At 42.5% G+C, this 24,768-nt stretch overlaps 1 protein-coding gene across 1 annotated transcript in view; it reads right to left on the reverse strand.

Annotated features, from left to right (window-relative positions):
* CAMK1D (calcium/calmodulin dependent protein kinase ID) overlaps positions 1-24,768 on the reverse strand; it is a 220,100-nt gene that overhangs the window by 103,232 nt on the left and 92,100 nt on the right. Inside the window, exon 2 of the mRNA XM_082311063.1 lies at positions 19,312-19,443. Within this exon, the coding sequence (XP_082167189.1) occupies positions 19,312-19,443 (132 nt within the window). The remainder of the gene's footprint in view (positions 1-19,311; positions 19,444-24,768) is intronic.

The raw sequence follows: 24,768 nt of genomic DNA on the forward strand, positions 1-24,768 counted from the left end.
TGGTATCTCAAGTGTTGCTACATGTGCCCCATTCCTGGACACGTCACCGTGACATGTTGTGGCTGCAGTCAATGGTAATATTACACGGGTGTTGTTGAAACACGGAACAACAATCAGATGACAGGGACTTTTGATGAAATCTTTATTCTCTCTGTTACTAATACGGACTGCAGAGATCTTGAATGTTGGCATGTTTTCTAACAAACAGGTTGCTTTTCACAGGTACGCTGCTTTCCTCTCGGAGTGTGAGGAAAAGGGTTTTAGAATGCACAAAATGCATAACAGAAATGACAGAAAAGGTTCATACAAATAAAAGGGAAACAACCTCAACCTAGACAAGTAGAAGGCAATTTCAATTAGTAATGTAACTGATGTTTTGTTAAATAATTTCAGATTTTTTTTTTTTACATGAAAGCATAAAGAGCATTTGGGGAATTCTTAGAGGCATATATTATAAATAATTAGAGCCATCATCTCCAACATGCTGTATTAGAGATCTTCTAACTCTGCTAGTCAACACATGGAATAAAAAAGTAAGCTCAAATTGAAGGTGCTGTCATTATTATCCCACATGGAGGAGAGCAGAGAATGACACTGCCCAGGGCCCATAACTTGCCCAGAATCGCTGCCGGTGGCACGGGAAAGGTAGGGGATGGCAACTTCAGAAGAACACACAGAAGTGTTCAACAAATGCCAACTTGTCTAGTGGTCTGTCACTAAACATGAATTGGATTAATTTCCTTTTCACTCTGTGGAAACCAAAGCAGCCTATTTCAAAATAAATACGTCATCTTCGAGGCCAATTAAATTTTGCAAGCTGTGACCAGGGAGAGAAGAGAGGATCAAAAGTTGGGCTTCATAATGAAAGTTGACTGCAATCTTAATTATGAAGAGATTTTGGCTTGTCTTGATTGTGCATTCCTCAAGATACAACTCTTTGATGACTGCCTGTTCTGGATCCCCCTTTGTACCTCATGTGTTGTCGTTAAGAGCCTATTACAACCCTTCCTGCAGAGATGGGCTCTTCTAACTTAGGCTATAGCATCTTCTGTTTTTACCACAGGAAAGCCCTGTTCAGTCCCTAGCTGTCATTACAAGCACTCACCTGTTAAAACATGCATGGGAAAAAGCAAATAATAAAAGCAAAAAACATGAAGCAGAGACAAACTGATGAGAAAAAGACCTTTTTTGCAATTTGGACAGACACTGATGCCTAAGATAACAATCTTTCCTAGGAAATATCACACCCAAGATCTTACTAAATTTGGGGCAAGGGAAGCAGCATGCCAAGTATAAAGACAAGTCATTACAACTTCAAGACTTTTTTTTTACGCCAGTTTGATGTGTGTCCCACCCTATACAATTATTTCCTATTGCTTCTTCCTATGTGAGATCACCTTTAAAACAGTAATTAGAGGATGTGTTTGTTTAGAGGAATGCAAATGACTGCTTTGCTTCGGGGCCTGCTTAGCATGTCAAGTTAGCCTGGAACCACACCTGGCTACAAGAATAAAATCATCAGTGAAAAATAAATAGTCTGTGTACAGTTTCAGACAGAATATAACACTTCCCTCCAACGGGGCTCATGCATCATTTAGTGCTTAACACGTTCCCCAGAAGAGGGAAATATCTCAGACAAGCATCAGCACTTAACCATTTGAGGGCAGGCATCCTACTGCAATGATGTCTTGAGCAAGGTGGGACCGTTTCCAGTTCCCAGAAAGGAAACAAAAAGACTTGATCACCACCTTGACTCCCGGTGAGCTTATTTGCCTTGCCCATTTCTGACCAAAGAGTTCACAAAGAAACTGGGCTCGCTGCCTAGTTTCATTCTCACCATGGGTTGATCAAACATCTGTGTGCTGCACCACACCACAGTATTCAGCCTGTGCTGGTCCCCTGCTCTCTCAGGCATCCAAGAACAGGTTTTGGTACTAATCTAAAAAACTCTTATGCCAAATTAAGCTTATGCTGTCCCAAGGAGCATCCACCATTCTACCGGACTCAGTTATTTCAGCAATGGCTGTCAGACATGACAGGTTTAACAGGTCCAAGGGGACAGGAGAAAAGATATCTCAGTGGCTGACTCAATGCTCTGGAAGAGCTTCCCGAAGGAGAGCAGGAGGGGACAGAGTATGTGTCCTGGCAAAGTTATATTGTATTTTTCTACAGAAATTACTATTAAAGGATTTTAGTCCAGGAATGGCCCTCAAGCACTACCACAATCCAACCGATGATTTCTACCAATACCCATGTCCTTGCCACCATCAAATCTGGCAAAAGACCTGTTTCTTCATGAACGCTTTTCCAACAGACCTTAAGAAAACACATCCACCTCTCCACAGGCAGAGAAGGATTTTTTTGTACTTCATTGTTTGCAGTGTTGCAAACACAGCGCCAAAATACCATGGTGAGAGACAGCTATGAACGATGATGGTTAAAGATATTCCTTTGGGGCTAAGAGATGCACGCACAAATGGATTTATAATATGGTCCATACCACAATGCACGTCACATCAACGATAGCTTGCTCATAGCAGACAAGTCAGTTGTGTGATGAACCCCATTAATTCCAACCAAAGGAAACAGCAAAAATACTGGAGTTCTTTGTGGGACAACTACGCTCTACACATCCATCCCTACCAAAATAATTTGGCTTAGAGCATCATTACTAGCCAGAGACTGGACAAGAAGGTGTTAAGGTATCTGGTGGGGAGTGGCAGCACTGAAATGGCTTAGCCTTTCCAAAGTCAGAAATACCACACGCAAATTACAGAAATCACAGTGTTGTCTACTCGGTGGAGTATGTCTCCTCAGGGTGTTCTTTTCAAGCAGACCGCACCATGGTAAAGGTCAGCATCGTTTACAGACAAATCTATTTTGTGATACATGGCGCACACTGTGCTCTGTACGAGACAACTTACACACAAAACTAGCTTTCTCAGATCGACACAAATTCTCGTGGGCATCTCACTGCAGAACAAGGAGGAACGGGAAGTGCTGGTTCAAGGAGCAGATTGCCATGCCCACATCATGTACATTGGGCAAAATGGACCTGGGTCAGCCCATGGTACAAGCACCTGAACCCCCATTCCTCTGCAGCCCTGAGTGCTTATTGATCCCTGTTTGATCTTGTTTTGACTCAGGCAATAAACACTGGGGAGGTTCAAGCCCTTGTCCATGCATTTTCAAATCATTTTCCAGCCATGACTATGACCAGCATCTGGCCTTGAGTCTCAACTGTAGGGATGCACCTTTGATGACATATGGAAACCGCTTCCTCGAGTGCAAGAATGATCTGGCACATAATTTCACTTGGCTTTTTATAGCTTTTAGAGCTTACCTGTAAAATTCCACTATCTATAAAATATTAAAGGCAAATTCGAACAAGCTGCAAGTTTGCAAGGAGGTTCACAGCTCCCGTTCGTATTCCTAGCGTTTGACAACACTTCCAGTTTTTTTTCTATTCTAAGTGAGGAGTACAAAAAATGCAGCAGGAATTAACTGTTTGGGAACCTCTTTCAGCATCCAAGTTGGTGAAACTTTTTTCTTGAATCATTTTGTCTTGTTCCCATACCTCCTCCATCCTCGCTTTCTCCTGGATTACTCAATCATAAAAGCATCCATGTGGCCATGTGTCATGTTTAAATATATTTTCTATTTAGAGTAATGTGCATGTGTTATGCTTCCTAGGAAAGGGTGGATTACTACAAGTGTAATGATTCCAAGCGAGGAGCATTTTTGCTGTGCTATAGGACAAATAAGTCCTATTGGCAGAGCTATGGAAAAGTTTCTGGTCCTACCATTGCAGACCCTATGCAGCTTCTTTGATCAGCAGTATAATTTCTCAACATTATCAAAAGTAAAGATGAGAAAGCGTGGGGAAAACTGTTTACAAAACAGCAAGACCACCTGCTTACGATGCTCTGCTTTATTTTTAATACAAGGAAAAGCACAGCACTGCAAAGCAGTTTTTAATTAACTGCTTTCTCCCATCGATACTTTTGGCTCTGTATAACAGTGCCAAGTACTGATATTTACATAACTCAGCAGTGGTTACGATTTTGCTTCAAAAATGTTATTTCAATGGGGCTCTGCCACTACCCAACGAACCCTGGGGCACATGTGGCTACAGGAGGAGGTTCGGGGAAGACATACTCTTTTAGGACCCTCAAATGAAAAGTTTAGGCTGGAATAGACTCAGAAAAATCCTATTTTCTGAGCTTGTTCCTCCACATTGGAAAAGGAAAACCGTGGCCAGGACCAAGAACAAAAACACAGATGCCAACACTCACAGTGACACCAACATCCCTTAACACCGTTTTCTGCCCCATAGGGCGGCCACAGCACAGGAACAGGCAAGGACTGGCTGAGATTCCTGTGAGGTCAATTAAAAATGCTGTGAGCTCAACTACTTGGGGGCGGGGGGGGGGGGGGGGGGAGTTAATATACAGGGATTTCCTGAAAACCGTGTCCGATACTAACTCCTCCACAACTGTACTGCTACTTGGAGACATCCAGCATGTCTCCTCTGTATTAGTTTTAACCTGCCATGGTTAACTTCTGCTTTTTCTTGTGGGTTTTTGTTTGTTTTGTTTTTTAAATTTCTTTTCATTCATGTTTCAGAGGGGTGATTTCCACCCTGGGGAGTGCAGACCCCTGGGGATCTGTGGGCTTCACAGGGTCTGTAAAGGATAACTAAAAAAGTAAATCTGTTGTCTGAGAGTTTCAAATTAAATTGCTGTGCAGGAGCTGGCCCTGTCACTGGAAAAAATTAAAGTACCTGCCTATTCAAAGGGCTGAAAAGCATTATTATAAAGCCATTTCCAGAATAAGCTCTTGGGCTTATGCTCTTTCATTTTCCTAAAAACAAAAAACAAATTGCCCACAGCACTCAGGGAGCTGATTCCCCCACCAAAAGTCCTCCTTTTTCCCCATTTCCAGATATTTCATGTCCTTGGCTATAGGTCCCTGCCGTGTCTCGCCCCCACGGCCTTGATGTGCTCCTAAAATCAGCTCTTCCTACCTTTCAATTAACCAAACCTCACAAGGGCACATATTTAATAAATGAAGATAAAATCTGGATTATCACTAGGATTATTACCAAATCGAGCACTCTTTTCAGGATTACACCATTCTGAAAATGCTTTTTTTTTTTTCCCCTCTCATCACTCTCCCCATAAATCAGTATGTGCCATGAGAACACTTACAGCTGCAGAGTACACCTGAGGAATGACCAAAACGTTCTCCAAGTGCCAAAGGTTGTCTATAAAGAAGAACCCTACACAATTCTGCTTAGTAAAAACAGACAGATTACACGAAACAAGTACCTATATAGGCAGAAAATTAAAGAAACACCAGATTTTTTAAAGCATCGAGAAACACACCCACAAGTAAGTAAACAGAAGTAAACCCAAACAAATTCCCAGACAAATGGGAATAATAGAGTATTTTTTGGAAGGAGTATAGGGGACGCTTTTGAAGTTCTAGTGAATAAGCAGAAGATCCCCACAAAGCCTGGCTACCTTTCTAACCACTACGCCTTAGTCAAATCCAGTTATCAAGATCTACGAAGCATAAACAGATAAAATAACACAGCCCAGTCGATGCAGAAGGTCAGACCAGGTGAGTGACTTTCTCTTTCCGTAATTAAACACAGAGTTTAAAGAGAGGGCTTGCCTAAACCCAAAGTCTCATCTAAAATGAGCCCAAACTTTTAGGCAGTTCGGGTCCTGATTTTTTCTTGAAAAAGGTGTATTGCTTTTTTACAAAAGAGTCTTAAAGAGGTTTCCAAAATGGTGCAAAACTGAGACCAGCAGCATATTGAGTGGAGTGCTCCCTCTCATACCAGACACATCTCTCTCAAAAGAACGGGAGGGCAGGCTGGCCACCCTCACACTGAAGGTATTCTCTTTTCTTTCCCCAGTGGAGATAAACTGCTCCGTTGGGTGAAGAAGACCTAACATGTGGATGCTCCTGAGGTGCATATGGCCACAAGCTGACTAAAGCACCTGTGTGTTGTTAACTAAGCTGAACTTGCTACCATTATTTTTCAATTTACCCTTACATGCCACAATCCAAACTGTCCTGACATGTAAATTGAACTAAAAATGCAATCTATACTAAAGAGAGTGTAAACCCTGTATTTTGAGATGCTCCAGGGTATGCACTATTTCTAACCTGCTGCCTGCAGGGAAGCAGAAAGCCAGGGCTGGTGCCGAGAAGGATCGAAGTGCTAACGAACGCAGACCCAGCAACTGGGTCCTGGGAGATAGGAATGACATTATCTTGGTTTGTAGTCCAAGTCAGCGAAAGACTGGAAGGACAGTGACGGACTACATATGACCAGCCCCCAAGAGCAGAAAGCAGTCACCTCCCACATGGATGCTGTAGGCATAATCATGACATAGGAAATTTTATAGCTGACAGTACCAAAACTCATGAGGTCTCCTAATGTCCCCTGATTCCCTGGATAAGGAATTTCATTGGGATCCAGATGCCTCTGCTGTGCAGATGCTTTTAAAAATGTCATTCAAGCCTACCTGAGATATGGACATGACAAAGTCAACACAGCATCAGGTCTCTAAAGCTGATAAGACTTCCCTGTGTGTAAATTGATGCAAAGCACAACCCTCTACACTGATTGACATACTCTTTCTGTTATTTGCTAAATCCTCCAGAAATCCAGAAATGGTAATATGTTTACCTATATCAGCTATTCTAGGAGCATATATAGCACTAAAATAAAACAAATCAAATTACGTTAAAATAAAGTGGTATAGGTGTTCCCAGCTTGAATAGTTATTTAACACTCAACTATGGGGAAAGAAAAACAGTGAAAAATTGCCAGAAATACTGACATCAATCTTCCATTTCAAGAGCAATTCAGAGTGATTCCAAATATAGTTGGTCCTATTAAGAAAACAGCTCTCGGGTAAGAGTGCGAACTATGTCATCATAAGAAATAAAATCAGAAACATATGCTTCTAATGAAAGAAGGAATTTTAAACAAAGTCAGCAATTCAGGGTCCTAATAGTATCAGAGCCAAGACGGGAGAAAATCTCTATGTGCCAACCCCATCCTTTTGGGGTGAAGTTTGGTGGTGAACTCTGTACCTGGTCTTTCAATGTCTAGAAGGAAAACCAACTGAATGCCAGCAGCAAGACCTAGGAGGAGAAAACCCCACTTTGTAAGATGCAAACCACGTTCCCCATCCTCTCACAGAAGTGGCCTTTTGGGTTCCCTTGTTCCAGCTCTACAGCTACATGGAGGGAGGAGAGGGGACATGGCTGGTCCCTGGCAGATTCCCTTTCTACAGGGTGAATTCTGGCCTCAGCTACAGCAGCCTAAATCAACAGTAACACCATAAAACACCCGTCATCCAGACACAGCGGATATCCCCATGGGAAAGCCAGGATCCTGTGTCTCCTTAGCCATGCTTGAGTTACCAGGGCATGAAGATGGAGTAACTACCTTTGGAAGAGTAAAGCCACAAATATAGGCTATGGCCTTTTTTTTTGATATAGCAATGCAGGAGGCACTGGAAACTGGGAAAGGAGGCTGTGCAGCTCGTCTGCTGTGTATAAAGCCCTGAGTCCACACCACATGACTACACAAGGGAAAGCCCCCAGCCCTCATGGGCGACCTCAGCTTAGGGCTTTCTTTCCACTTTTGCTTTGGGCTGAGATTCTCAAGGGAGCCTTGAAGAGTCATGTAACCAAGTTCAACGACTTTGAATTTTCCTATTGACTAGAATAGCATTAGATCATATTACCCACGTCTATTTGTTAACAACGAGTGCTCGTTTACCCATGCTGATGCCACATGGTTTGGATGCGTGTTTTGTACACCATAAATGGCAAGGACGATTCCTTCAAGACATAAACACTGCGGGACACGCAGCAGCTCCACTCAACAGCAGTTTTCTCACGCGCCCAAAAAACACAGAAGGAAAAGTTTCAAACTCCACCAAAGTTTTCAGCTTCCCTCCCACCAACCCACTTGCAGAAAATATAAAAGCAGACAGCCATCACTATTACAGTAACATTTTATCTTTAGAAAGGGAAGAACTGGCATTTATATATATAAATGCCAATAAAAGCTACATCTTTGTGGATCATGCCATATCCACATTTGTTGTGACTCACATAAGACAGCATTTAAAAAAATAATGAAAAACCCCCTTCCTCTTTGTTTTCAGTTAGAAAACCCCTATTATCCTTTTTAAGAGCAAAGTTGTGAACAGCCACAGTTTTCTGTTCTAATTACCAAGTTTACAGCAGACATGGGAGCGACTTTGCTCTGGAGAGATGCTTCTTGACAAAATGTATTATGCCAAATACTGCTGCTGCATGTGGACTCTTCTGCTTTTGGTGGAGGGGGAAAAAAGTCTTAAACAGCTGAAAAACAACCCCACGCTGATGTGTATTTTTCAAACAAGTATTTCAGCATGAGTTAACTACTGCATTTGGTGCCTGGTCTACCAGTGTCTGAATCCATTCCAGTTGCCTGCAGGGGACGGCTGCTTAGCTGAGGCTGTGAAGACATATATGTGTAAGTCCAAAAAGGTCCCAGTTTAATCCCTGGTGCGTCAGTCAAGATAGAAGATATCACAAAGGTATGAAGATATTTGAAGCAGGCTGTTACTCTATTTGGTGGGAACCAAACAGATTATATATAGAAATTTTGGACTAATCTCAGAAGGAGTCAGTGCTGGTGTGAAAAAACATATCTGGCACACTTCACTGCTATGCACTTTTAGTTTTTGATTCACTATGGAGCTATAATATATATTAGATTATTTACTAATGCTTCCTACCAATATCCCTTCTCAAAGTTATTGAACAAGCTTTCAAGAAAAAAGAAATCAATTCTGCTATTTATACTTTCAAATGTCTTCAAAAAAGGGCGTATTGTCTCTAAGGAAGCTTGAATTCACCTGTCTACTCCCCTGGGGAAAAAAAAAAAAAAAATAATGGGGAAGTAAAGGAGGCAATAACATCCCTGTTTAATGTAATGCTCCATAATTTTAATTTGATAAAATATCTGGCAAAGTAAAAGCTAGCTGTCACATATCCTTAGGGAAATTATTTCATAGTCCACTTACAAATACAAATTGTCAGTATTAAAACTGAGTGATTTCTGCACTTACAGAGGTTTAAGAACTGGGCAATATAGCCAGATGTCTCTGATAGCCAGAGACATAGAAACATGGATGCAATCAAAGAAAATATTACGCTTTATTTTGAAAACTGATTTGATTAATAGGTTTAACGTCCTGTAGTTGCAGAAGCACAAATCCCTAGTATGGCCACTCTTAATTCAGAATAAAAACAATCTATTCTGATAAGCCAATGTCTTATGAATATAAGGCACAAGTAAAAAATTAGAACTTCCATTTTTTTTTAAAAATCAGTGTTTAATTTGGAAAAAAATTGTCAGCACCATTTCCTTGGTCAAACTGAGCACTAGGGCAGCCCACAGACTACATGAGTGTCTTGTATTTCTTTCTTTCTTAAAAGACAAAGTCTGTACCTACAGATTTTTTTTTACCTTTTTTTTTTTCCTCAAAACTCCTACTGAGCACAAAGTGTTGTATGAGTTAGTATTATAAGAGTGAATCAATATGTATTACAGATGACAACTGCAGACTTAGTTGGCCAAATACCAATTAATTTATGCAGCTGTCAATTCAGGATATATTGGATATATTCCAAACACAGAGGTTGCTGTTAGGTTTAACCTGGTGCAACTGAAAGTGGGACAGAGTGCAAATATTTTCCCATTTTCTTATGGTCAGAGCCAGCCCCCCTCTGCCAAGCTCTGGTCCAAGGCACCTAGAATCATGACCTTAATGAAACACAAAATGTAATTGTGATTCATCTTCTATAAATGAAAACAGGAGGTAGAAGTTGCCAATGGAGTTGTTTTATATTCACACTGGGGTCACATGTCACAAAAACTGGCCCACCGATAACATTACTGGTCTAATTTCATATAATGGAAGCTGAAAATACATCAACTTGTATTCATAAAGCATTTTCGCATTCAGCTAAGAGCAAACAACTGCTTTGGACAAGGTGTGCTCACGAAAACTGTCATTTCTGATAAGATTTGGATTTCTACCTTCTTGAACCGACATTTTTGGAATACTTGTTTTTCCTCCCTGTACATTCTGATCCACTTAGAAATGCATATTTGATGATTTCCACAGCAAGTGAGATTTGAGCTCAGATGCAGCTGCATACCTTGAGGACACTTCCAGCTGGCCAGATGAACCCTATCTTGCATTTACTTGTTTTCTTCTACGCTGTGCTTCACAAATTATAACTCTAATTCACCACACAGATACTCCAGGGGTTTATGAGTTAATGCCATGGATTTTAATAGCATGCAAGTAAGACAAAACAATATCCATTGATGTGCATGGACTGTGCATGTAAATAACTTACCAGTCATCGAAATATGGTGATCTTGTGGTTAGAAACTAACTGCCTCCCAACAGTACATCACAATAACTTAATACAAAACACTGAATTCCTCCAGTCAATATTTCAAGATTCAGTTAGAGAAGACAGGCAAAATGCAATATGTCAATAATATTTTGACAAGGACATCTTCACTTTGCTAATGCCATGAGACCTTTAAACAGCCTGGTATACTTTTTCCAAATGAAGGAATTACTTTCATGGAAAAAAACTTAGTATTGTAGAAGATATTCCAGATTATCTATGAAGAATCTTGTGAGAAAAAACAGAAGAATTATTATTTTGCCTAATGAAGCCACGTAGGACTACATCTTCAGCAGCTTTTAGGCACCAACACATCCTTGAAGATCCGGGCTGCAAGCACTTGGGAAAATGCTTTTCCTATTGCACCAGGTTTCTGCACCACCCAAAACCCTGCACCCTCTAAATACTACGGTGTAGCGTTGCTTCAAATCAAGCTGTTACAATTTTTACCTCCCCATATCTACTGTGGTTTGGGATAGTCTCACAGCTGCGTGTCTTCCCATGAAAAGACTAACCCACCGTAGCTTCTGTGAGCTCCCTAATCCCAAAACAAAGGCATGTGCTTGCAAATTAGGTAACTCTTAGCTTTAAACATGTGGGTGTAACGAAGACAGACCTTATGCATCCAGATATAAAGCTAAGTCATTTATCAAACTGTTAGATCTTGTTAAAGAGTCTTTACGCATCTTAACAATTCTTTCCTCTTAGCTAACAGACAACAGCATATATAATCAGATACTTGTACTGCTGAAACACAATTGTAACCATCTTCCTGAGTAATAAATACTGGAAAATAGGGTATCTATTCTCATCCTTCAGCTAGGAGCTCTGAAAGGACCCCAGCTTTGGTATTCCAGCTATGCACAGGACATAAAACACATATGTGGCACAGAAGCAGGCTGAAAACACCATTCTGCTAATTTGAAAACATCTTAGAGCAACTATTTCATAAAGCAGCTGTTTTTTCCATAACACATTCAATTATTTTCCAAGACAGAGCTCTGAGCAATGATGTACTTTCATCCCCTCTGACCTGCGCCCTCCTCCCAGCATGGATATGCCATTTTTTGAGTTGACTCAGGGTATGGGGTGACCTTGAAGAAGAACAGTTATGCAAGGGAGATTTGGTAAACCATCACCCCCAGAAGAGAGGACAGCTGCATTGTCACCCTACAATTACAGTGAAATGACTTATCACACTATAACCTACTTCAAGGAACACAACCGTCTGCGTCCGCACAGCGCGAAGGCAGCCTGAAATACGGAAATGCCGCACGCCGTCGCTAAAGCTATTACGGAGCACACTGCATGTAAACGAAACTGTGTAAGACCAGAGAAGATACAAGGGATTTTGTTTGTGTTTACTATTTCGGAGGGGATTTTTCTCTCTTATTTAATGTATTTTAGGATTTTTAAGATGCCTTGATCTGCTTCCCTACATCTGCTTACATCTAATCTAGCATGAAATACAATCCAGGCAGTCCTGGCTGCAAAGTCTTTCCCTGCAAAGTTTCCAGCATCTCAGTGATCAAAAATGGTGTCAGCTTTGTTTCGGGTTTCACATTTTTTTCTCTCGCATGAATTCTTTGCAGCAAAATGAGTTGCTTAACAAGGAGTCAACTACTAGTGCCAAGGCAGAGCTGTCCTGTGCCATAGCCACATATATAGGCTCAGATTCACTTTTGCCTGAAACCTGAGAAGGGCAATTCATCCAGTCTGCATCTCCTTGATTCAGGAGATGAGCTCATGGTCTAGAGCTGATGTCAGCCTCCAGGCATGCCCAACTGTCCCCCTGTAGATCCTGGCTCCCTTCCACGCCTAACCTGTCTCCCTAGCAGGGATGCCTGCAGTGGTGCCCAGCAGTAAGAGTGGCTCCAAAGATGGGCACCAGGCACCCAGGTCAGCCCAGCAGATGCATGGGGGCAACGATGAAGTCTATCCATGTGAGATGCCGACAACTGTATTCTTAGAGGTGCCCTACTCTTCCACCACTGACATCAACATCATTAACAATACCACTGGGTATCACCCCCTAACCAGTAGCCGCACGCCTGGGCACCCCGAGCCATCCTTGGGGACTCTCATGGGAGACAGCTTTTGGGATGCCCTGGATTTGCAGTTGGCAGGGCTTTGAGCACGGCCATGCGGTGAGGGCAGAGTCAGCTTTCTGTCACCCCAGCGCAACTGCAATGACATGAGCAAGCCAGGTTTTAACAAGTAAATCTACATAAAAGCTTTCTCTGAAAGGGATTACTTAATATAACAACCAGCTGTCTCTTCAATTCTTGCTGAGGCAGCCTATCTTCTCACCATTATTCACAGAGGGGAAAAAAAAGGGAAAAAAAAAAAGCAGCAAGCCTGTTTTGTCTATAGGGTAAGCAAAGCTTCAGAGAAATAATGTTACCTGACAGACAGAGACGCCAAGTGCTTTTTTTATTTTTTCCTTTCCTAACCATCCCATTCATTTCTCTACAGGAAAAAGGAGCTCTTAAGAGGTAATTAGTCATTAACCCATTAAACCCCAATCCCACAGCTTTTTGTACAGCAGCTACACAAGCTAATTACCGTCACTTTTATGTTAGCACTTATCAACACAGGATCTGCGTGTCTCCTCTTCAGTTCGGCTGGTCCTGTACTCCAGCTGCGTGACCTTGCACAGGAAAATAATTACCACAGGAGAGCACTGGTGGGCACCAGCAGAGCCTCCAGACTTGGAAACGGAGCATTGGACCATCCAGGCCTGCAAGGGCTGGATTTTTTGACCCAGAGACAGCCGTGGCTTGAATAGATGGGTCTGTCCCACAAAGTCACTCAGGAACATTACTCTGAATTAATTAAATGCCTGAATTTATGTTAGGGCACATTAAACTTCTGCATGGCCAATTTTATTCAGAATTAATGTAGCCTTTGATTCCGAGTTAAATTGCACAGAAGAATTTAATAAGAGGCAACTAATGGGTTTCAAAACTAAATTTGGATTCATCTTCCTAGAGGCTATCGGGTTAGCCCCGGAGGGATAAGCCCTTACAGAGACAAGAATCTAGGGCAGGGAGGTTTTAGGGGAAGCTTGTCAATGGGCTACTGAAAAGGAGCAAAAAGGTACAAATTTTTAAATTACCCTCTTAGTCTTCATGTAAATCTTGAGAAGGGGTGATTTTTCCACATTTGTTTTCAAGGATGTCCTCTTTAATGCCAGGAATGGCGCTGCCTCCTGGGATGGAGCAAGGGGCCCCTTTGACCATCATCTGATTTATGGGACAGCAGCAACATCCACAATTTCACTTTAGGAAAACTTTTCATTGCTGGTTTTTGTTTAGTTTTGAGGTGGGTACAGCCCTGACCTCCCAGACTTTGCAGGAGGATGCCTCCCCGCCTCTCTCCCTGCTCCTTATTATAGCAGCAGCTCCTGGCTGTAGGTGCAGGCATATAAGGAGCGAGGCAGCCGCCTGGGCATGAATCACTGCCTGAACACCCAGTTCCCCCGTCTTCCGAGGAAACGGGAATGGAAAGCACCGGCAGAATTTTAGCTGACCTGCTAGAAACAGTTTGATCATGCTGTTTAACAGGAAAAATGGCTTCAGTCTGCAATTAGGCATGGCTCTGATTTGTAATAAGGCATTTAATGGTGCCTCTCCCAGAGGATCTAGGAGAGTAAAGAGGAGGGGGTGAGATAGGAGAAACCTAAATAGTTTAGAAATGATTTTTAAAATCCCTGTTCAGCAGATACTAGCTAAAGCAGAGTATGATTCGCTAGCTAAACAGTATTTGCTTAACAAGACACTTATTTGTGCACATTACTGCTATTAAGTAATCAATACACCTGGGTGCAGGGCTACACACAGTTTATTGTTCCTTCCCATTGCTTTGTTCTGACTCAGCACTGAATCTGTATGATTGTGCAGGTATTACCCAGGCAGCTAGAAAGTTTCTTGTGATAAATAGTGGTATAGCCAAGAAAAAGAAAAAAAATCAGGCGCATTTTTCACTGTCTGACTCTTACAAGGTTGAGTTTTTTCTATTTAACTAGAAGCTCAGACTGGTGCTTCTCTGCAGTCCAACTCTTCGCACCACCTACTGCCTTCAGGAACTTGTCTAACAGACGATTCATCTTTCAGCATGTTCACACCTGCACAATTACCATAAGTGGAAGAAATTTCCTCTATTCTACAGCAAACAATGGAAAGGATTGCATTTACCTTTCTGCTCAAAACCAGAAAACAGTTGCTTTCAGGGCAGGTTGTGAAACTCCCAACATCTCAGGTCAGGAGAAGTTTGTGCTGCCGGTCCCCACAGCCAGGTAGTTAATAGAGTTGTGATAGTCCTGGTTTAGAGCTCCAGTTTTCCTCAAACAGATTCTAAACCATAGCACGTTTTCTTTTGCAAAAGAAATAAATTTTAAAGCCTAAAATTATGCAGGCCAGCTTCTCACCTGATTTTATGATGAGACGTAATATTTTGCCCTATGTCCAGCTGCAGGCAGCCAGCACACAATTAGAAGAAATGGTAATCCTTGTGCACCAGCGCATCATCCGGGCACTAATCGAAGACATTAAGAAAACTCCCCTCCCGATGCGGTACCAACCACAGGTGACTTTCACCCTGCTCCAAAGCATCCCTGTAAGCCTGAGTTCAGCAAGGTGAGCTCAACCTACTCACTGATTTCACTGGTACGAATTACCATCTAAAATTAGACGTATGCTTAAACACCATGTGAGGCTCAGGCTCCCGGTTAACTGCAGACTTAGTCTCTCCCAGCACTGCACTCGACAGCGAGCTCCTTCCCACTCCGTCCCCACCCATCCGAGTCTTTGGGGAATGTTGCCATGGATTTCCACGGGACACAAAAGAGTCCATATTGGAAGAACCCTGTTAAGGTTGCTAGGCGTAAATATTGACTTAACGGCTCTTCCGCCTTTTTTCTTTTTTAAGAACAGATTTGTTGGCCATGGCTGGAAAAATAAAATGCTGGAGTATGCATGATTCACTCTGGCACTCACACAAACATGCAGATCAGTTGGCTGGCAGCTCGCTCCTCTGTTAGCAGAACATCGCTTCTAAAATATGTCATTTTGTTTTGGCAGCAAGAGCGTCCAAGCCCGCAGACAGGGAGATAAAATCTCCTACCTTCCATGTACTCCACATGGGGACCGCTGACCTTCCCCAACACAGAACATTTGATTAATACTTCCAACAGCTTTTCAGTTGAGACACACAGAAGGATTGACAGGATCCTGCAATCGTTTCACACTGAAAGCCCAGCAGCCTCCCTTCTTGGACCCACTCTCCTGGGTCTGCTGACATGAGAAAGGACTGCAAAATGGATTGCAGGTAAAACTTTTTATTCGAAAAGCAGAAGTGAGAGGGGACCCAAGAAGTCACTGGATTCATGCTTTCACCACCAGGTTCTGCTTCCTATAGTACTCCATGCACAGACTTCAACGGTTGGACTCGATGATCTTAAGGGTCTTTTCCAACCTTAACGATTCTATGATTCTATGACTTTTAACCCTGAATTTAAAAAACTGTATTTAAAATACAACTTCAGCACATGACATCATCCAAACCCGTTTCCATATTGGCTCTGCCAGACCTGGATGATTTGGCAGGACTGGCAGGGGGACAAACCTCCTCCAGGGCAGCCTGAGGGTACGAAGTATATGTGATACTTGTGTGTACCAGCCCTGGACACGGCCAGCACAATCTCTGACTGTCCCTAAAAACCTGCTCACCACACACAGGGGCATGAGCAGCTCACCTGAGAGCTGGCAGAGGCTGCAGGGAGTATATTCAGGGTTCCCCAGTAGACTCCCATTTGACATACAAGCAGGGGAACTCAAGAAGAGCTGCATTTCACAGCACTTGGCAGATGTCTGCCAGAAAGCAAGTACATCGTCAGGAAGAAGACAAAAATCTAATGATTGAATATAGGAGGAGAGAGTCCAGTATCAGACAAGAGATCCTTCTCTAAAGGATCACAAGGAGTTTGCTTGCATTTCAGCTAGGCAGGGTGTCTTTTGGGACTTTTATCCTGTTGGAGTTTAAGCACTTCCCAAAGGCATAGCGCAAAACCAGAAAGGGAGACCAGGATCAGCACACGTGCATATTTTTGTTTGCTTTGCATCCACCCTCTGTGGCTCTACAGCTTCCTCTCAGGGAACAGGGACCAATTCCTCCTGCCAAGCATCCTCTGTGCACATCCCCTTCAGAAGCGGTAGTTCGGTGCGTGGCACGTTAAGGCTGCGGCACCTCAGAGCCGTGCAGGGCAGCCCAGGGCTCTGGCATCCTACCCACTAATTAGACAACACACAAACTAGCCATCTACACTCAGTATTAAGCTATCAGAAACAAAAGCAAGGACATTTAGATACCTTCAGAGCTTAGCAACAGCTGCTCAGGATCTACTCCACCTCTCTCAAATCTAATTTTTACTGAGCTTTTGAAGCAGAGAATTCATAGAACAGAGAAACAGGTTGATATCCCCTGTGCTGGCTTTGGCTGGGATAGAGTTAATTTTCTGTGTAGTAGCTAGTATGGGGCTATGTTTTGGATTTGTGCTGACACCAGTGTTGATAATACAGAGATGTTTTTGTTACAGCTGAGCAGTGCTGACACAGAGTCAAGGCCTTTTCTGCTCCTCACCCCACCCTGCCAACGAGTAGGCTGGGGGTGCACAAGAAGCTGGGAGGGGACACAGCCGGGACAGCTGACCCCAACTGACCAAAGGGCTATCCCATACCGTATGATGTCATGCTCAGTATATAAAGCTGGGGGAAGAAGTAGGAAGGGGGGGGACGTTCGGAGTGATGGTGTTTGTCTTCCCAAATAACCATTGCATGTGATGGAGCCCCACTTTCCTGGAGATGGCTGAACACCTGTCTGCAATGGGAAGCAGTGAATGAATTCCTTGTTTTGCTTTGCTTGTGTGTGCAGCTTTTGCTTTACCTATTAAACTGTCTATCTCAACCCATGAGTTTTCTCACTTTTACTCTTCTGATTCTCTCCCTCATCCCACTGAGGGGGAGTGACTGAGTGGCTGTGCGGTGCTTAGTTGCTGGCTGGGGTTAAACCACGCCATCCCCTCTCCTCAACTGTAGGCAGATCCAGTTTGTTATTTTCTAAGCGTTTCCTTGGTGGCACGTACAAATTCAATACTGTGTCTGCTAGCAAAGATGTCTATTTTCAGAATAAATACAATGACATGTAAAGTTTGTATTAGCAACAGCTAAGTAGAAGACAACAGGAGATAAAAAAGGAAAAATCTCTCTTAAGGTTCTAACATGCATAGGACAAGAGACCAAGTAGATCTAATTGTACAAAATTCCGGAATTTTCCACGCACTCACTCCCCTGCCCTTGCAGCTGGAATAGCACAGCCTAGGTGCTGCCTCCTGGTTTCTCAGGAAATTGTTTGCAGAGAACAGAAACATTTCACAACACAGAAGCCAGAAATAAGCTCAATGATTTCTCTGCTCTACTAGCCTAGGGTCAAGGCTGATGCACAGCAATCCTTATTGCATGCCAATATTGCCGCTCTTATACCCACACACAAGTATCAGGGGAAGACCCATATAAAGAAAGGCTGTTTCAAGCTGCCAGTTATCGGCCGTTATTACCTGGTTATGGAGATGGCAAAGGTTGAGCTTTATGAGAGGTTCTCAATAACATTACACAGCAAGCCAGCATGCTGCGTTTATCACTGGGTTTACATTGTACCGACTTGATACAGGTCCACCAATGGGAAGGCAACTGCAACAAATGTTTGTAGCTGTTTGGAGCCCCACTTATGACCCTTCACTCAAAAGGACCCCCTCTACCTACTGAGTTTGCCCTTGAACTTGCTCCTTTGACTTCGGCTGTCCTAGCATTTAGTTCGGAAGTATCTAGCTAGTTTTAAAGATTGAGGATCAGTTTTGTCACATGGTGCCCAGATGATCAGCCATCAGCTTTTGCATGACCAAGAGCTAGGGCAAGAAGTCCCACTAGGGACAGCAGTGCAGCAGGAATCAGAGTGTCCCAGTCCAATGCAGACTTCTATATAATTGTACTATCTTTAATTCAATGAGAACGTACTGTTAGAAGTTTAAAACAAGTTACGTGGACCAATCCTAAAGTGACCAATCCCTTTCCATTTCCTAGAAAGTCAAGCGTGATGAGTTCAGATCCAAGTGTCTCCAGTCAGGTGAGATGAATCCCACCTTCAGGGCATAAGATGAAGAAGAGGTAAGGATCAAGCCTCTGATGACTACACTGAATTCGTAGCAGTTGTGAGGTGACTTTTTCTTATCCATGTATTCCAGCCATGGTCAGGAAAAAATACACACCATGGACAACCCTGATAAAATAGAAGTTGCCCTGCAAATTCACTTCCAGAAGCGGCAGAAGTACCTCCCCATGGTACAGGTCCCCACCATCTCCTATAACAATCCGTAGCATGCCATTGTTTTAGAGCAGTTAGTATACAGACTGTTTTAAGCACTTGGAAATAATAACCCTGCTCTCTTCAAAGCCAGTGACCCAACTGCTGACATGATTAGTGGATAAGGTCTTTTTAAGGAATCATAGGCTTTACTCCAGCCTAACGCCATTCCTTTCCCACTTTGCAGTCATCTGGCTGTATTAATGCAAAAGAAAACCAGAGCATTTCTCAAAATGATTTCAGCATCATTTAATCTCAGGTGATCTTGTCTGCCTGTGATGGGCTGAACAACCTGTCAGTCACACTTGTCAATCACTGTTCCTGCTCCTTAAAAGCAGGAGTCTAATCAAAGCGAAGAAGCAGAACTGAAGGTCTGATACTTACTTTCTCAGCACTGCAATTTCATTCTCTATGCTGCTTTCCTTTCCCTTCAGTGCCTTCTTGGGGATGCACTTGACGGCAAAGAGTTTCCCACTTGCTCTCTCTTCAGCCAAAACAACTTCGGAGAACGCACCCCTGAAAGAAGAAAAGAAAAACACAGGTTTTAAGTGGTGCCTTTTCTTTGGCAGCTGTTAACTGAAACATAACCATTGAATCTAGTTCTTCTAGTGTTTTTTGATAGCTGCTCTTGTTAATCACATCAACGACATTATGAACACCTTTCCTTGCCTTTACAACTATATCAGACATTCACACAATAAATTAAAGGCTTACCAAATACAACAATTTTAATAAAGAACTATAGTCCACTATGAGCAAAGCTTCAAAATCAGAAGTACCATTTCCACACACAGGGGCATGGACTGTTGTCCGGCTGCTGCTTTCATGGGTGATGTACTTTCCCCCTTCCTGAAGTTTTAGGACGTTTAACTCACATAGCAGCACAAAGCCCCTAGGACTAAACGATGCACCAGTGCCAAGAGTGCTCCCAGTTCCTCAGTGACCACAAGAGGTCAGGGCCTCCGCTTTGGTCCTCCCTGGCAGCTCAGAGCATCTCCTCACCGTTGGCTCAACCCTGACTCAGACGGGGAAGCAGCGTCAGAATTTCTCTATGTACACAGAGTTATTCCACAACACATTGCTGTGTGTGTAATCGCTAAAGCCAAAGAATTGGATTAAATCACAGGTCCAAATGTCAGCCTTAATAGCAGCCTCTCTACGGTTACCCCAGAGAGGATTACACAAATAAAGAAACTTCATCACTGCAGCCAGTCACTAATTGCCAAGAGTGGGCAGTGCCTCTCCTTCATTAGGTTATTCCATAACAGTGTATTATTTCTTGCACTCTCATCGCTTCCTCCAAAGCATCTGGACCTTACTGGGGAGAAGCCAGGAAAATGTTAGAGTCAGCACTAGATACACTTTTTTCCTGTTCTCACATTGTTTTCTGAGCATTTGAGCATCATTCGGACACTTCTGGTCTGGATGGACCTTTGCTCTGGCACACTGGGGCCGCTCATGTTCCAGTGCTCATTACTGGTTTAGTAGCGAAGTACTGGGCAAGACAGAGCATTGGCCTGATGAGAAACAGCAAATCTTTGCTCATATTCACCAAAACCTCCTCCCGAAGCACCCACTTTGTCCAACAGGTATCAGAGCCAAAGACTTGTCTAACCAGATCACAACTGAAGGATTCGCCAGCTGAAGGATCATATTTCATTTATACAAAATAAAAAGAGCCAGGACACTTCCCTTCACTTTTTTTACCCCCATCAGTAGATTATTCTGCTCTTCTACATAGCTCTCTGTGAAAATACCTCAGCAGTGGGCTGAGCAAACCCAACCATGCTCCAGTCTGCTCTTAAAATGTTAATGTTTGATCACAGCCTCATTTGGCTATTACCAACTTTCTCTGACTTTCATTCCCCACAACTGCTGCTTATCTAGATGTTTGTGGACAAACAGAAGCATTTCCTTTCCTGGCCAAGCTCTTCCTTTTTAAGTCATGCACTTCTATGACACAACCAAGCAGCTGTGACCTCACCAACGGTTCCTGAGTTATGAAACGACCGAATGAATCATTAAGCCAGTGGATAAGTAAAATGAAGAGGCTGCTGCTTTGGAAAGTAAGTGCCTGTTTACCCAGAAAGGCTTTTGTAGCCAGCAGCTGTAGGGAAATGGTGATGGGAAGTTTAAGAATGGATTAAGAGAGACTTTTGCAAACTGTTACAGCGGATGTTTGACAGCCTGCCTACATGTGGTAGTGACCTTCTGAACCAAGAATGTTTTGCCTCAATTTGGACAGCGGTCCAGGCTCTGACCGCATTTATGCCACTCTAAGTACAGGATCAATTCATTGTTTTCTGCTTCGTGCATAATCTACCAGGGCACATCAGAGCATCCCAGGCTCCAATTTAGAGTCCACATAATTGGTCCTAACGGCTTGCGCAATAAAGAAATCAAGCCACCCAAAGTGTTTTTAAAGACCTATTCTTTGCTTTCCTGTTATCAACAGTCCTAGTCATTTGATTCAGCAAATGGGGTTTTCACCCTGACCCTCATGCTTGGGACAGCCAGACCAGAACTGCAATAAAATCCTTTTACTGGAAAGCCCGAAGACCTCTCAGTGCTTATCAGCTTCAGTTGCTGACCAGGGTGCTCAGAAACTCACAGGACTGCTATATTTCATGAACCCCTTAAGTCCCATCTGCTTAACCTTTCAACACTGCACTTCATTCCAGCTGTGTCTTGAACAAGCTTTTTGCCTTCAGTTAAATGCTGTTAAAAGCAGCATATTCATACCGGTTGTTTACTGATCACACAACTCTGCCAATGTTTATGATACTATAAAAACACAGAGAGCTCCCATCCCAATCTGGATTTCATTGCTGTTCTCAGACAACAAAATAAAGGAAATCCCTTTATATCCCTCCACGCAATAAAGCCAGCTTTGGGAAACACCTCTATTTCAGCTGGCTTCACCATTTTGCTGGATTTCTTTCTCCACTTACCAGGACAGCCATGGGGTTCAATGGTTGGAAACAGACTTCGTGAATTTAAATGAAATTTTTTCAGGAGCTCCGAGATACTCATAAAAACCAATTCCATATCTCCTTAACAACCTTTCTCATTAAAGCATGAAATGAGCTGAACCTCAGCTAAAGCGTTCACTCACATGTCAACCTCTGGCACTGACAGGGCGTTTTTTTACATCGAGTTTTATATGAGGCCATGGCATGAAATTGCTGGTGCTGGGAAGAGCCCCTGGGCAATGAGGGGGGGAGTGCTGGAGTAGATCTGCCGGGAAGGCAGGACGGAGACGCGAGGCAGTCTGCGCTATCCTGTGCACTACATATGCTCCTGTGTTCACAGAGCAAGGGGGGGGCGGGCAAGCAACAAGGCAATGGACAAAAGAAAGATAAGTGAAGTGCTGGAAGGAAAGAGAAGGGAGGGAACAGATGCAGATAGGGATCAAAGAGTTAAACACAGACTGAGAGGAACGAACGGTATAGGACAAGAAGAAAGAAATGGTAGCGGGGAGCATCAACAAGGAAAAGGCAGCAAAGACACTCCTGGAGTTTGCTGGAGTCAGGGGAGAGTCAGAAACAATAGTCTATAGATAGGAAGAAATTATAATGATTTCAAACATGCAGCTGAATTCATCTACCCTTAACGATCCAGTCCAGCCCCCATTAAACCCCTCTTGACTCACGCATGAATAGATAAATACCAGAGAGAAAGTGAGAAAGACAAGGCTGCTCATTTTCTTGCTAACAGCAATACATCCTACAGCAAATTCTCCGCCTCCTCAAAAAAGTTCCCCAGAACTACCAACCTGGCAGGCTTGCTAAAGAAGATTTTCCCCCCAAAGAATTAATGTGCCCTTTAAAATCAAGACATTAATGAAGGAAGCAATTTATCTCTAAGAATTTATTATGATTCGTTATTGAGGATTAAAGATTTATTGCGTACAAAGTTCTATAAAGATGTTTGGTTTTGGAAAATGTTGCCTTTTACACCATCAAAGTGCCAGAACTTTTTGTCAAAAGGTCATGGCTTCCATTAAGCATCATCAAGCAGTGCTACATGATAAAAAGGAAAAATACAATACAGGAGATGTTGGACAACCAGAATGCTACATGTCTGCAGCTCAGACAGGGCTCTGGATTAAAACGCCACCTCCCCTAGGAGGTACTGCATGGTCTCTATAATGACATGATATTCCCACGACCTGCCATTTGCAACCCACGTGCCAGTATCGTCATGGTCATAGCACTGAGCCAGAAAGAGATTCAGAAACTTCTTGGTCAATATTATATTTCGAATTATGAGGTTTTATTTGAAATGTCATGAACGGAAAACCACAATTTCTGTGAAGGACACAAGCAAACGGATATTTTTTTATTCTATGTAACACTGAGGAAGGTCTTTACTCTGTGAAAATATTTGGGGAAGTTTTTTTCTCCTACCCCCAGAAAATATGGTCCAAAAATTATTTTTACATTCTGATACAGACTTAAAAAAATAGGGAGAAGAGATTAATTGATTAAAAGTTATAATTTTAAAGGTCTCTGCAATGGTGGGGATGTCCCATTCCCTTCTGCTGTGAAATAGGCAACCTTTCCAGCATGCCTGGGGACCCAGCATCCACCTCTCTGAAGAGGGGCTTCACACCCCTTCAGGAGCTTTCCTCGTCCTGCCTGGAGATTATAGCAAACTAATAGAAAAGCATCATGGTTTTGAGGAAATAAGACAGTGGTGGAAATGGGTAAACGAGAAACTTTTGCAAAATTAAACCACCTAGTTAGCTGCTGAAATATGTGTGTGGCAACTGAACCTATTTTTGAAAGTTTTGACCATGTTATCATTTACCCTAGAGGATAGACTCTTTCAAACTTCTAATTAAGTCATGGAATAATTTTATGATCTAGATCATTTTTATATGAATTAGGAACAACATAAGAGCAAAAAAGGAGAGGTTAAATGACTTGACGTGTCACATTGACATAATGGCAAATTCTAGAAGGTGGTTGAGATGTTCTGACTCCTCACCCCTTTGCACACATCTGGACCATGCAGCATTGTATGAGATGTTAATCATTAATAGTTTTAATTTGTTTAAATTATTTCTCATTCAGTTATTTTCTTTAATCTAGATTTAAAGATTAGGATTTCAAGATTATCATTGGAATACAAATGGCACTCATATCCAAAGAGATTGGATCTTCTATTAGAAAACAAGGGCTGCAAGGCTGGGCTATCCTGCAGACCAAAGCAAAATAAAGGCCAAATAACTTTTTCCTTCATCTGTTTGAACTATAATTTAACATGAACACTTAATTTCTGAAATACAATGAACTAGATATACTGTGACAGCAAATCTGTTCTTATTCATCAAAAAAAAATTGCTGACACAAAAATACTGACAAAATGAAGGCAAAGAGTTGATGGAGGGACAAAACTTAATTTTTTCCATTTGCAGAGATCTCCATGTTGAGCAGTTTTCCACTGCATTAGCAGGTGCTCTGTCATACTAAATCAACAGACATAGTCAGGAAACAGATTTCACATCTTCGGGCCATGTATAGCTAATGATCTTAATTATGATACAGTTGGCTTTCTGCATGTACTTTGCCCTAGCCCAACCATGGAAAAAAGTAGTGAACACTCATGGTTTGAAAAATATACCATGTCCACAGTGAAGATCACTGAGATAGGAGACCAGCCAAATCAATGTAAGATGGACCAAATCAAAGAAGGTAATTTCTGTAGCATGGCTTCAGCAACCACAAATTCTGCTCCTTGACTCCCGAAAGAAAGGCGACTTTGAACTGCACTACAAACAGAGGCAAGTATGTAAGAAAAAGTCTTCTCTGGCATTTTCACAGCTTTTCCCATGGA

The sequence above is a fragment of the Platalea leucorodia genome (genome assembly GCF_965183815.1).
Source record: "Platalea leucorodia genome assembly, chromosome: 4".
Lineage (NCBI taxonomy): Eukaryota > Metazoa > Chordata > Aves > Pelecaniformes > Threskiornithidae > Platalea > Platalea leucorodia.